Source organism: Opisthorchis viverrini (genome assembly GCF_000715545.1).
Source record: "Opisthorchis viverrini unplaced genomic scaffold opera_v5_16, whole genome shotgun sequence".
Classification (NCBI taxonomy): domain Eukaryota; kingdom Metazoa; phylum Platyhelminthes; class Trematoda; order Opisthorchiida; family Opisthorchiidae; genus Opisthorchis; species Opisthorchis viverrini.
The window spans coordinates 1,501,298-1,514,054 of record NW_008751672.1 but is presented as its reverse complement, the minus strand read 5'-3'; the positions used below and the strand labels follow the sequence as shown (position 1 = coordinate 1,514,054).

The 12,757-nt window shown below is 44.6% G+C and overlaps 2 protein-coding genes across 2 annotated transcripts in view; one reads left to right on the top strand and one right to left on the bottom strand.

The window, feature by feature from the left end:
- Positions 1–100: 100 nt before the first annotated feature.
- Positions 101–12,757, bottom strand: part of T265_01491 (hypothetical protein) — a gene marked incomplete at both ends in the record, with an annotated part of 30,104 nt that continues 17,447 nt past the window's right edge. The window contains 4 exons of the mRNA XM_009165532.1: positions 101–450; positions 2,233–2,432; positions 5,839–6,036; positions 6,344–6,679. Coding sequence (XP_009163796.1) covers positions 336–450; positions 2,233–2,432; positions 5,839–6,036; positions 6,344–6,679 — 849 coding nt within the window. The remainder of the gene's footprint in view (positions 451–2,232; positions 2,433–5,838; positions 6,037–6,343; positions 6,680–12,757) is intronic.
- T265_01490 (hypothetical protein) overlaps positions 10,836–12,757 on the top strand; it is a gene marked incomplete at both ends in the record, with an annotated part of 19,676 nt that continues 17,754 nt past the window's right edge. Inside the window, one exon of the mRNA XM_009165531.1 lies at positions 10,836–10,911. Within this exon, the coding sequence (XP_009163795.1) occupies positions 10,836–10,911 (76 nt within the window). The remainder of the gene's footprint in view (positions 10,912–12,757) is intronic.

Below are 12,757 nucleotides of genomic sequence, written 5' to 3'. Positions count from 1 at the left end.
CTGCCCCCCCCCCCCCTATTAGTATCTCGACAGTAGACCGTAACAATGCAGCAAACGACTGTGGAAAACTTCGTAGCATTTTGAGAAAACTACTAGTGGATAGAATGTGTAGTAGTAGAACCTAAAAAAAACAGAATAAGGCATAAAATTTGGGGTACAAACCAGGTAGAAGGAAAAAACTGAGAAACTGCTTCACAAACCAAAGATTGAGAAAAGACTATTACAAAGCCGTTGTATAAAGTATGTTTCCTTGGGGAAAACCATGAGGATGTATCGATTCGGCGCAATAAGAATAAAGCAAGGAGAGTTGAAGATGTCATGCTGTAAAGGAGATTCTACATGATAAGGCTTACAAATCCACGAGATGCATAGACGCCAGAACAAACCCCCAGCGTGAGGAAAAATGCTGTCAACATTCCGGCTACTTCCGCACGTTCCGGTGGGCAGCTCCTGAGAAACAGAATGAATACGATGAGAGATAACAGAAGTAGACAGAGTGAGCGGCCGGCAAAACGAATTTACACCGAGAGCAAAAGGAATTCCAGCTACCCTGTCGTAATTCTTCAGACTTAGAAGCAACCTCACCACAGAAATAAAAGAGATAACCTTGGGCTATCTAAATGAAATAATGAATTAAAGATGGCACAGAAAGCCACATGTTCAACCTTAGAATTTCGTGGAGGGAACTAAAATCGTGCAGACACCACTGGCTGGTACACGTCCTAAAAGCATCACGGTTCCACACAACCGAGGAAGACGATCTCGGGATGAACAGGTCAACTTATCCCACTTGGCGATACAGTCCATACTGCTTTAAGATAACGGTATGAAATAAAATGGAATACTGGATGCGGCTTCCACGAATACTCAGGCAACACACTCTCCAAACAACGCCTAACTACCGCCGTAAGATTGTGACCACTCCCATTTTCGGTCTAAGGTTGGCCGGTGCACAGGTCTCATAACTGAAACAGAACTTGAAAGACAGAACCGCTAAAGGCGTAAACATCTTTTCCAAAGGGTCCACAGACCCAAACCTCTCTTCATAACTGAAGCTCAAGTCGACTAGACAAATGTGTCAAGTGGAGGCTCGGGTCTAAACGAGAATGCCAGCCAATCAGGATCGAGACTTCTCGCCCCCACACGGAGACTTTAGTGCTGCCTTGGGGAACATACCGCGTAATAATTATCCTTTGTTTCTATAAGGGGCTGTCTCAACCAAGCGTGCTTTTCGATATGTCACATCAGGGAGGAGCAGGAAGCCAAGGACCAACAGAGGAGTTGCACCGCTGTCAGCAAGCTACATCCTTGTTGCCACTTGCATCCTTCCGTACTGGTGATACTACTGTCGGACTGAAGAAAGGCAGATCCCATAGCCTCTCATCCGCCACAGGCATCCTGAATGACTGCAGGAGTTTCGATGGACAAGATGACTTATCAAAAAGCGCCTTATCCAGTGTAAATAGTCTCTCGAACGATGTTTTCTTCAGAGCCATTTCAACAGTGTGCACATGTTCAAGACTGCGGCCGTATACCAACATAGAAATAGTGGTCCTATTCTACTCGCTCGCCGGTTAGCCACATCTTGTCATGGGCCCACCACAGGGAAGGTTTCTGTGTTAACCGTCTGATAAAAATGCCTCTAGTTTTACACTGCACGTAAAGATCTTCCATATTTTTAGTTGAAATTTAACCATTACATGCACAGTTTTCATTAAAAAAACTTTGACGTGTTCTAAAGGGTACCAGTAGTATCTTCTTGTTTACTTTTGTTGTAATCTGTCATGTACACTGATTAGGACAAAAAATTTGAATGCAACTTAGAACCACCGTTGTAACCATACACAGACCACCCGATTGTTGTTGGCCAAGTGTACAAGGGATTAGATGCAGATTATGATAGTTCTCTCCCTCCGAACAACAAACAATTCAGCTGAGGAAAAATTTTTGCGGCTTTGATGGAGGAGAGTACTAGGCAACTATCCAGAGTGGATGTCTTCTACGTTATATGCCGGTCAGAAAATGGGGTCAGTTAACAAAAAACGGTTATTATGTTTCAGAAAGGATCCGCAAGTCACTAAACCGACTTTGAATTACAGTCTAATGACTTTGATGAACTCCTCAATGTTGGGGATGAGATGGGTGAAACTATAACTGATTGGGCATTTAGCAGTTCGGAAGCAAGAGAAACGAAAACAGTCATTTAGAGGGATAAGACCACATTTAACTCACTTTGGAGCATACATCATCGTTAGTGACGAAAAATAGCCGTTGGTGAATGCGAAAATAATGATCCCGAAGACGTACACGTGATCATTTCCAACCAGAACGGGTAGTTTAGGTTCGGAAAGACCGAAATTACAAAACAAAAAGAATGGGATGAAAAAGAGTGTGCGAATCCATATGGGTATCCAGAGATATCGTGGTGCAGGCTGAAAAAGGAGATACGCAGGAAACGAAGTTTACTATGTTCAATAATGATGACGTAATAGTCAATAAGATGTGTGGTAATGTGCACAGTGACGCCAAAAGGGTAGGGTCAACAATATAGTGCTGCTAGTCTAGAGCGTGCCCCCAAAAATAGCGCAAATGGGTTTGATTCCGAATTTATTCGTACTACGAAGGACAGACTGCTCCTCAATGAGGTGCTAGCATAAACGTGGTCAACAGGTTGAAAGGAATATTATCGAAAGGATCCCATGGTACCTGATTCCGAATTTATTCGTACTACGAAGGACAGACTGCTCCTCAATGAGGTGCTAGCATAAACGTGGTCAACAGGTTGAAAGGAATATTATCGAATCCCACCCATGGTACCTCTCCGGTAACAGCCTGGGCTATGAAGTACGAAAACTGTTCAAGGGCTTAGAATCTGCCGGCATCTTAGCAGAAACACACCTAGAATCAAACATGAGGAATCAGTTTCGAACGGCGTGTGAAACATACCGTGTATTTTGCAGACTGGACATGACACTGATCAACTGGCAAGCGTCAGAGTCACCTTACTAGCGTGTATGACTCGTTTCCATACGAAAAATTCTTCCATCCAGAATAATTTTTCATCGTCAAATGAAAGTGAAATTTATGTTGGTATACTCAAAAAGACAGGATCTAAAGAGAAAGGGCTGAAAGTAATTTGAATAGCTCATATGTTCTCGTGCGATTGTGTGTGAACGTCGAGGACAAATGACGGGCAGTCGAACCTGGTAATACGACAGGATTAGGCCAAATAAGGCAGAACCGGATCTGCTTTCCAGATAGGAGTTCGACGATTCTGTCAACTGATAATAGAAGCCGAATAATGGACAATTCACTGGTACAGGAATGACCAGGTTTAGCTGCATTCTGATTCAGTAAATTCAACAAGTGTAGCAATTCACTGGTACAGGAATGACCAGGTTTAGCTGCATTCTGATCCAGTCATTTCAACGAGAAGTGCATGGTATAACGCAGTCGTTTCAAAGTTTCGCTCTGCGTCGGGTAGACATTATTTTTGCACCTGTATGAGCAACGCCTGTGTAGTAAGTGCGCTGCTTAGCTTACAGGTATAACGCAGTCGTTTCAAAGTTTCGCTTCGCGTCGGGTAGACGTTTCGCACCTGTGTGAGTAACGACTGTGCAGTAAGTGTGCTGCTTAGCTTACGCTTTTTCTCAGTTAGTTTGATTGTCTTTGGTTGGCACAGTATTCAACATACTAACTTCTACTGATAACATCTCTGCTAAGCCTGTGACTCCGAAGTGAGAGGCCCCTAAAGCTTTGGTGGCCGTTTAGAGATGGTCATTACAGTACTGCAGTAAATTTAGGAGCGGAAGTATGCTCCACATTACTCTCAGTAAGTCCAAAGTGTCACCAGCCTTCAGTGGTGAAGACTACTGATCTAGTTAGGGTGCTTGTTGCATGGATCCAGAAGCGCGACACACAGAAAATGCTGGTGGATAGGGGTAAACGTACTGTTGAAAGCAAAGACGCTGATTTCAGTAACTCAGATGCGCACTGTTCCTAAGTGAGTTGCACTCTCCGTGATTCTAACTAAGGAATCCGGAATAAAACCGGCAATGAGCGTAAGATGTTGTAATTATCGACCCTTTCACATTAAGCAATGGTCTGAGTTTTCTTGAGAAGCTGACACGCGTGATCTCTCTAGCTGTATGCAGTGTATACCTTATTCTGGGCACTCTCACACAGCACAAACATCACAAAAGCGAATTAGATTTAAGCGTTCACCGGATAAACGCTAATAAAAGAGAGTAGTTATTTCTATTCATATTTTCCGAACATCGTTGATTTGTTTGGATTTGAGTAAACCAAGCCAAATCCACTGCAAGCTGCATGTAAGAACAGCAGGCAAACTCGCATTAAGAAAACAGTCATAATTTCATAAAGGAAGTAGCAATCTTTGTCCTTATCTTGACAGTTACCCACCCGCTGCTTCCATGTAACAGCCAAGCAAAGGTGAAAAGGCTTTAGCTCCTGAGTGAATTGCAGTGTGTGGATTTCTGGACTTAACAGAACAGAGAAACACTCTGTGGATTGTTTTAGCGAACTTCGGAGCACAGTATACCTCAATGACGTGTTGAATAAACCCAACCGTCGGATTAGTCGAAGCAACAGATCAGCGCGGCAAGTAATAACAGTTCTATGCATCCACAGAAGCAGAACAAGTAGATAAAACACACTCACAAATTGTATCCAGCTGCACAAAATGCAACCAAGCATCGCGAACAGATTGAAGAATAGGAAGCATGTTACGTCCACGAACCAGAGGGCTAGGAATGAAAGAGGACAGCAGTTAATGAAGTGACTGAGTTGCGCGCAGGCTAAGGGTACACTGAATACAAGCGGCATGGGAAGCGGCCTTTCTTAATCCTAACTTCAAAAGGAGAGTGTGGTTTTGATCATCTGATAAGGAACAATGAAAAAGGAGAGTGTGGTTTTGATCATCTGATGGGGAACAATGGAGCAACAATGGAGCCAACACAACAGTAACGATGATGGTAAGATAGCTGAACATGTGACTTCAAGTGAATGCAGTGTATGTAATCCAATAAATGCGGTGATTCAACTCATTATCCGGAAGACGTATACACAAATTCAAGGCCGTTCGCCGAGTCCACAAAGATAAACACGGCCAAATCAAGTGCAACGCATTATTCAACCTCTTGTGCGAATGAGCGTTGGAGAAAGGAAACTGCAGAGAAATAAAATAGTTTCACACAAAACGAGACTAACCAGCAGACAGACAATAACAGTTCCGTATTCCCAAGTCTGTAGGGGTAGACTTTGTTTACGATAAAGTAGTCGGAAGCAAACAGAAGGGCAGACGAGCACACCAGGATTGCAAAACCAGACAGCCTCCTAGGGTGCAGCAACTGGGAAATTCTGGCAATGAGGTTCAACAAAACAAACCCGCTTCATGATGGAATGTCACAAAAACAAGTTCAGCATCATAGTAAATCATGCGCACTGGAGAAACCTCTCCAAACTGATTAGGCATACTTTTCAGACTGCCAACATACCAGAACCGAAATCACAATCAAAGTCCAATGAGATTCGGTAGCTATCGTCGGCAATGCCATTCTTTCTACAATTAATGTAATACCCTTAAAAGTCTGAAGCGTTCATACAGAGCCCAAACATCAGGGACCCGTGTCTGGGAGAATTCGTCGGGCGACCGTTGATGCTGTGCAGAAGCAGCCAAGTATGGCGACGGGTTCGGAATAATGAGATCAATATCCAGTGTTTATGCCTTTGCACCAAAATCATCGACAAGAGCCGAGCTAGCCACATGCCACAAGCAGACTGTTGGAATTTTTTTCTTATTTTAGTTGGAGAACATACCCACATAGCTTGTTGAAGAGAGTACTCACGTGCAATGAAATAATTAGGATCCACCGGTTTGACCATAGATTGAATAGCCGGGAAGACAGAAAGTGAACAGAAGAATACGGACCAAATGCTCAAACAATGATGCCAGCACTCGGAGAAGCACACGGTGTAGCGCAGCCAGTACTCACGACAGAGGCGTCTCCCGATAGGCTGAAAAATAGCACAACCAAAGATGGTATATAGTCCGCGAAACGATTTAGCATTTGGAATCAGGTTGACGTTTAGCTTTAGATGAGTAATGAGTACTCCAAAATGCAGAGATTACGCTAAATAGCCCGGCTAGGAACAGTGAATATTCTAACTGCCCAATCGGTCAAATCCGTTGAATATCCCCTCGGTTCTGAATGGAGTGTGATTTTCAAATCTTGTCAAAAGTGGATAAAATCCCACGGTCATAAAGTAAGAGTGTGATCAATGAGCAGCAACGGGCTATTCAATCAAATTGAAACGCACTTACCGATCGGAAACAACACAAACCAAAACAATTTCGCAATGTATCGACGCCACTTTTCATGACTGCGTCCGAACTAGAAGATCCGCTGAATTGCAACAGAGCGTCTCTTTCTGAACGCTCTACGTTCGGCTCCGTTGGAGGTAGTGGGCTTGTTGGAGATAGAGGTCGGAGATGTTGCGCTGTGGTAGACTCATCACGCAATTCGACCGGACTGGAACGTGAGTCGTTACGAATGGGAGGCTTTGTCAAAGAAGCGCCATCGTTATTTTCAATGGAAGGCACGGCAGACACAGCTATGCACAGTTGTTTGGATCTATTGGCATAGTGCAACACAAAGCGCTGAAAAGAAGCATGGTGTTGAAAAAGTTAGAAACCACTGTGTCACACCAAACAGCATCGAAACAAATGAAAATATTCATCAAAAAGTAGGTACGATGTTCGTTCTCTTCTAGAGAGACCATCTGAGAAGACTGACTAAAAACGGCTCCTTCTGTAAGTTCCCTTCGACCCAGTTCCGCGAGATTTGGGTTAAAAATGACACCTATTAAAACACCACCCCAAAATTCCCAAAAAAGGCAACTCTAAGTGCTGCCGAAGAGTAGGCTCTCCCCTCAACAAAGATAGGAATATGAAGTAGGCAAATTATGTACAATTTCATTTCCAACGCTGCTGAGGTTCCAAGATGTGATTTCAAACTACATGGACCTTCAATACCACAGTAATTAACAGAACATGGACCTTCTTTGAAGCGAGGCTACTGTCTTAACAGTTCGCCATCCATTTTGGTAACCCAGTGGAATGTGGAATCATGATGAAGTATATACGTAAAACGCAACAAAGTTCAGAGACCGGCTAAATAACACCTTCGTTCCATCCACAGCTGTATTTCCAAATCCTTGTGTAGACCAGATGTTTTTGGTTTTTAGCTTATCACTCTAGCACATACTGTACGCTCCTCATTTTATATATAATACGTAATATATACGTATAATATATGATATATAATACGTAAACATACTATAGACATGGTGATGTAAATTGCTAAAAACTAATTATCATCAGCGTAAGAACCGCGTACCTGTCGCACAGTGGTCGTAGTTGCTCTCAGGAGAGATCCCTACCCTTTCCTCAGCGCGTGGAGGCTGCTTTCCCATACGATGTATAACACTACTTGACGAAGGGTACGACGTAATGTGTGATACTTGCGAAAACCATCCTGTGGAGAATTCCACCAATTAGTTCCAATATAATATCTCACATACCGCACGCACTGGGGTTGTATCTTGCGGGTGGCCGTCTATGGGTTACGCCTGCACTGAGCCTGCCAGACTACGCGATAGGGAGAAGACAGAGAACTGCGGACACGGCTGTATTGCCAGGACAAAATATACAGAATGTCTGCGTAAATATATAGGATGACTAATTGGCCAAATATGCTCGTTCACTTGTTCGCTCCGTACAACCAATGGTGGTGTTCCGGTCGTGAACATTCTCAGGCCCACTACGCTGGTCGTCTGTTGCTAAGCCGTGTTTGGTGTGAGCCGCCAACTCACCTACTTTCCGGACGTGTCGTACCGATGGTGACCTCGGGGATGCGTCACTCTCTGCACATGCGCTTTTTTCCTGCCTGGGCCCTACCTGGCAACTGGCCGATACTGGCTGGCTGTCCAGATTTGCAAAGCGTCATAATCTTAGTCTTCGTCTACTATATGGACAGGCTAATGAGATTTCTGCAGCAGACTGGAACAACCGCCTGTCACAAGTGAGGGAGTCCTATTCACACAGAGATATTAGCAGTGTGCACAGAGCAGCTTCACTCTGCACAACACTTCCAAACCATAGACTGATCATTAAAAGCGATATGTGAAACCGTGGGAAGCTTTCCGTATTCCTGTGTTGCAGTGCAACAGAGAAAAACTGTTACTTGTGGCGTTCAACAGGAGCCAACTGTCCAGATGTTTTGCAGGAGAAAACGCGAAAGACATAGGTTTGATTTACGAATACAACAGAGTTTTGATGACAAGTCCCACTTCAGAACGACGGCTCCGGGGATTAAACAACTTGATGTTGCTGGGAGACTGAGAGATCGCATTGTTCCTGGGTAACTTTCTGCCCATCTGTGACTATCGATGAGTAAATTCAACATCGCTCATGCAACCTTTCATCATCATCATCATCATCATTGTCAGCTGTAATAACCGCGTACTCGTCGTACAGTGGGTGTACCTGCCGCAGATTCGTCCACCGATGATTGGGGGGAGGTAGCTGCGCATTGCAGGCGGGAGCTGGTAAATTGGTGCATAAATCCAGCACTGTCAGTGGGCTGTCAAGTGGGGGAGGGGTTGGAAAAGGAGCTACGCATTGAAGGCAATAGCTTTGATGCACGAGCGCCATTGAGGGCGCGACTGGGCCATGTCTGATAATGTCTCTAGCCATTGATGTGGCCCGTCTCGGGGTCCCCATCCAGGAAGAGGCAATTACCAGCACAGCTGAGTTTGCTGGTTTCACTGCCAAGTCATTGTTTGACCGCCTCTGGCTCTCTTCCACCCTTCACATGGTTGTGCGAAAAGAGCCCTTCGAGAAAGTCGGTCGACTGGCATACGCAGCACGTGGCCAAGCCAGCGCAACCTATGCAGTGTGATCGGTTCATCTATCGAGGGTGAATTATTTCTCCCGAATACCATTCGACGTACTTCAGAATTGCTGACCAGGTGTTCCCACCAACCTTTGGACAGCCGCATAACAAAAACGGTTAAACCATGCCATCGTCCACATCTGCTGTACTACGGCACAAAGCTCATCACAAGTGCTACATCAGCACCAACGATTTCTAGACACCAAAAGGAGTGAACACGTCAAACACACAGTATATTCTGGACGCTATCATATGACGTTAGTCGGCAGAACACCAAGATTTAAGCATGTTCTACCACCCTCAAAATAAAAAAGAGTTGCGCAGATGTACCTTGCACAGGTGCAATCGACCTTTGGTCTCCTTGGAAATAGTTATACAGAATGATTCGCCAAAATCATAATTTTTAGCGATGAACTTTGTGTGGTAAGGAATACGGATACAGCCAAGATACGGATCGTAAAAGCGATGTGTGTGGACGAGTTGTGCCAACGCTGATGCACTTCATTCAGCTACCTAACCAAGTCGGGATAAGTGCCCTCGAAGAATTTCCAACTCGAACCCAGTCTTGATAAATCCTGGGTATCAGTTCGCAGCAGTGAAGAGAAAACTGCGGTAAACAATCAAAAACTGAAAAATTCTTAAAAACAGTGCCGGTAGTACTGCTGATTTATTTTCAAAAGATCCGATATCAATATATGTAAGGGCACGTTTCACTTCCATAATATTAACGGTTACTTATTCACACGGTCAATAGAGGGCGATCTTCGGGAGAGACCAACCCCAACTTAAATCAGCTGAGTCGTTCTCCGTACAAGGTCCTCATCCGAGGGGACTACTTTATGTGGTTGTATGTTCAGGATTGTCGTGGTAATCCTGCCGTCTCTAGTCAATATCCACCAAATGCATGTTTGTCTGTTTGGATAAGATAGTCAGTCATAGTGTCGTTTCTGTCGCTGACATACAGCCTAGTTAACTGGTGGCCAACGCCCACGTGACCTTTCAGCTGGGGCTCTGCTACTCGCATCTATCGGTCGTTACCGGAGTGAGCTCTGACATTGGTCCCTCTGAGATACAAGCGGTGACCTCAGCTGATGTGACTTCATGAAGGTTTATCAGATAGTCTGCTCCATTTGATTAACACAGAGTCACCGGTCTTGGTCGTAAAAAGAAGTCATGCTTGCATCAGCTAAATTCTACTAGTTTTCAGATGCTCCGGAAACCTCATCATTTGAAAGCGCTACATGAACCCCATTTTTGAGGAAAAAATCAAATTCATGTTTGAAATGATGGTGAATCACCCTCGGCTGGGTATCGAGTAGACACATCGGTCACACAAACAACACGACAGGTCAAACATTGGGGGAGGGCGACAGTATATCCCGGTGGTCCACGAACTCAGTCATTTGCTTCAGCCCACTGTTTTTCACAGAATACACATCCGCCCACATAACCCGCGCAATCTGAACACTTGTGAGTTTACCCGCCGTTCAGAAGAGTGCAAGCAGAGCTTCACTACCCTATCCTCTGTCTCAGTACACTGAGTGGTTTGCTAGGGTGCTAAGATTGAATAGTGAAACTGTGACCTATGGTACATCGATGTCGCCAAACTGGTAGGCCAATTAATAAGTGTCCAGCCGAAGCGCACCCTTGATCTGCTGATGTGCAAGGTGGGAATACTAATGTGTGTTGAAGGCAGTAGATGACTTCAGCTCTGCGGGAGGTGAGCCAAGTGCAGCCATTATGTAAGATGGCCTTTTCACCAGGAACTGCAGTGCCACAATGGGCAATTTCTTTGCTGACACAAAAACCGGATGCGTACTACGAGGAATCGGCAAAAATAGGTACCACACTATGAACAACATGACAATTACGACTATAATCACTACCTCTGTGAGTAGCTTCTGGTGGTGTGACAAGGACGAGCAACTGTTTGCAAGTAAGCCAACAAATTGGGAACGCCTGGAGCCCATCAGTAAGCCGTCGATTCAGAAAAGTCTGGAAGCAATCGTCAGATGTGTTGCGGGGCCACGTATTCCTTTTGAAATGCCACAGTTTCTTTTCGTTAACCTGTGTTACTAGTTACTTCGTTACCAGTCTGAATTCACAGACAAAAGAGTTACGTATCACTGCAGTTCCTTCGTTCTCCCATCTATTTTCAGTTTATCAAAACGTCACTCGGGTTCCTTTACAATTTAAAATTTGTACACAAGAAATCACCGCTAGGGTGCACACGACTTTTCGATACTTGACTTCAACTATTGCTCATGACAGGCTTAACATGCCTATGAGCCCCGAAACATTGACAAAGAAAAAATCGAATACATTTTCCGAAAATTTATTACGAGACTACACTACTTAACATACATTGCTTGGTCAAATTGGTACACTTCACACTGGAGTGGAACTGAGCAGTCATGAACACAAGATGACATGAGGTAAGTGAGCATAACAGGAGATATTTCAAGATAGCAACTAACCCAGGAGTGGGTTCCTCAGAGGAAGTAACTAAGAAAAAGAATACAGTTAGTAACCCTTTAGAAATTGACATCAAGTATGGTTGTTGGTCTGTTCGCCGAGCTTGGCCGTTGGATTGCAAACGTTTCATCACCAATCGAGGTGACATCGTCAGTGCAGGGTTGAGTGGGTGAATTCCTCCTCTTCTGCCTGTGATTATATAGCTTCTAAACAGTATCTGGTAGTTCTGGGAACGGTCGCTGTGTAGTTTGATTGGTCCCCTGTGAATCTGACGTGGTCTCAATCTCCTGTGTCTGGTTGGTTCGTTGGGTGAATTCGATTCGGCAGTTCTGTATGTGGTTGTTCTGTTGTGATTCGGTCGTTTCCTTCTTGCTTTGTGGCGTGGGTTTTGTTCACTTGATTGGTTGCTTCATCGGCCTTCTGTTTTTCGTGATTGTCTTCCTTTGACCCAATTAGTCCGTTGGTTGCCGTTAGGTTTCTTGGTTCCGAGTCCTGTGACTGTGTGGTTCTTTTGTTCGTAACGGCTGATTTGTTCTGGAAATGGTCGGCGTGTAGTTTGATTGGTCTCCTGTGAATCTCACGTGGTCTCAATCTCCTGTGTGTGGTTGGTTCGTTGGGTGCATTCGATTCAGCAGTTCTGTATGTGGTTGTCATGCTGTGATTCGGTCGTTTCCTCCTTGCTTTGTGGGGTGGGTTTCGCTCATTTGATTGGTTGATTCATCGGCCCTCTGTTTTTCGTGATTGTCTTCCTTTGACCCAATTAGTCCGTTGGTTGCCGTTAGGTTTCTTGGTTCCGAGTCCTGTGACTGTGTGGTTCTTTTGTTCGTAACGGCTGATAGACTGGGTCAATGTCGATGTGTTTATTGATCGATTTTTGTGTGGAGTACCACGCCTCGGCAAATTCTCGCTCCCGTTTTGTTCTTGAGCAAGTATTTGAATAGTATCCCAATTGAACTTGTGTCCTTCTCTGTCTTCGTGAATTGAGACGAGTGACATTGGATCATGTCTTCTGCTGGCAAGCTTGTGTTCGTGTATTCTCGTAGCAAGTTTTCTACCCGTTTGGCCAACGTAGTGCTTATCGCAGTCGCTGCATTCAAGTTTGTAGACCACGTTAGTCTTCTTCAAAACATCCAACCTTCCCTTTGGTTTCGAGAGAGTTCTTCTCAACGTGTTTGTAAGCTTGAAGGCGACTGTAATTCCATATTGCCATAGATGTCGTGCAATCATCTCCGCCACGTTTCTGATATACGGCAGCGTAATCCTCCTCTGTTCTGGTTGTGTTGACGCATCAGCTTGGTGGTGGTCTC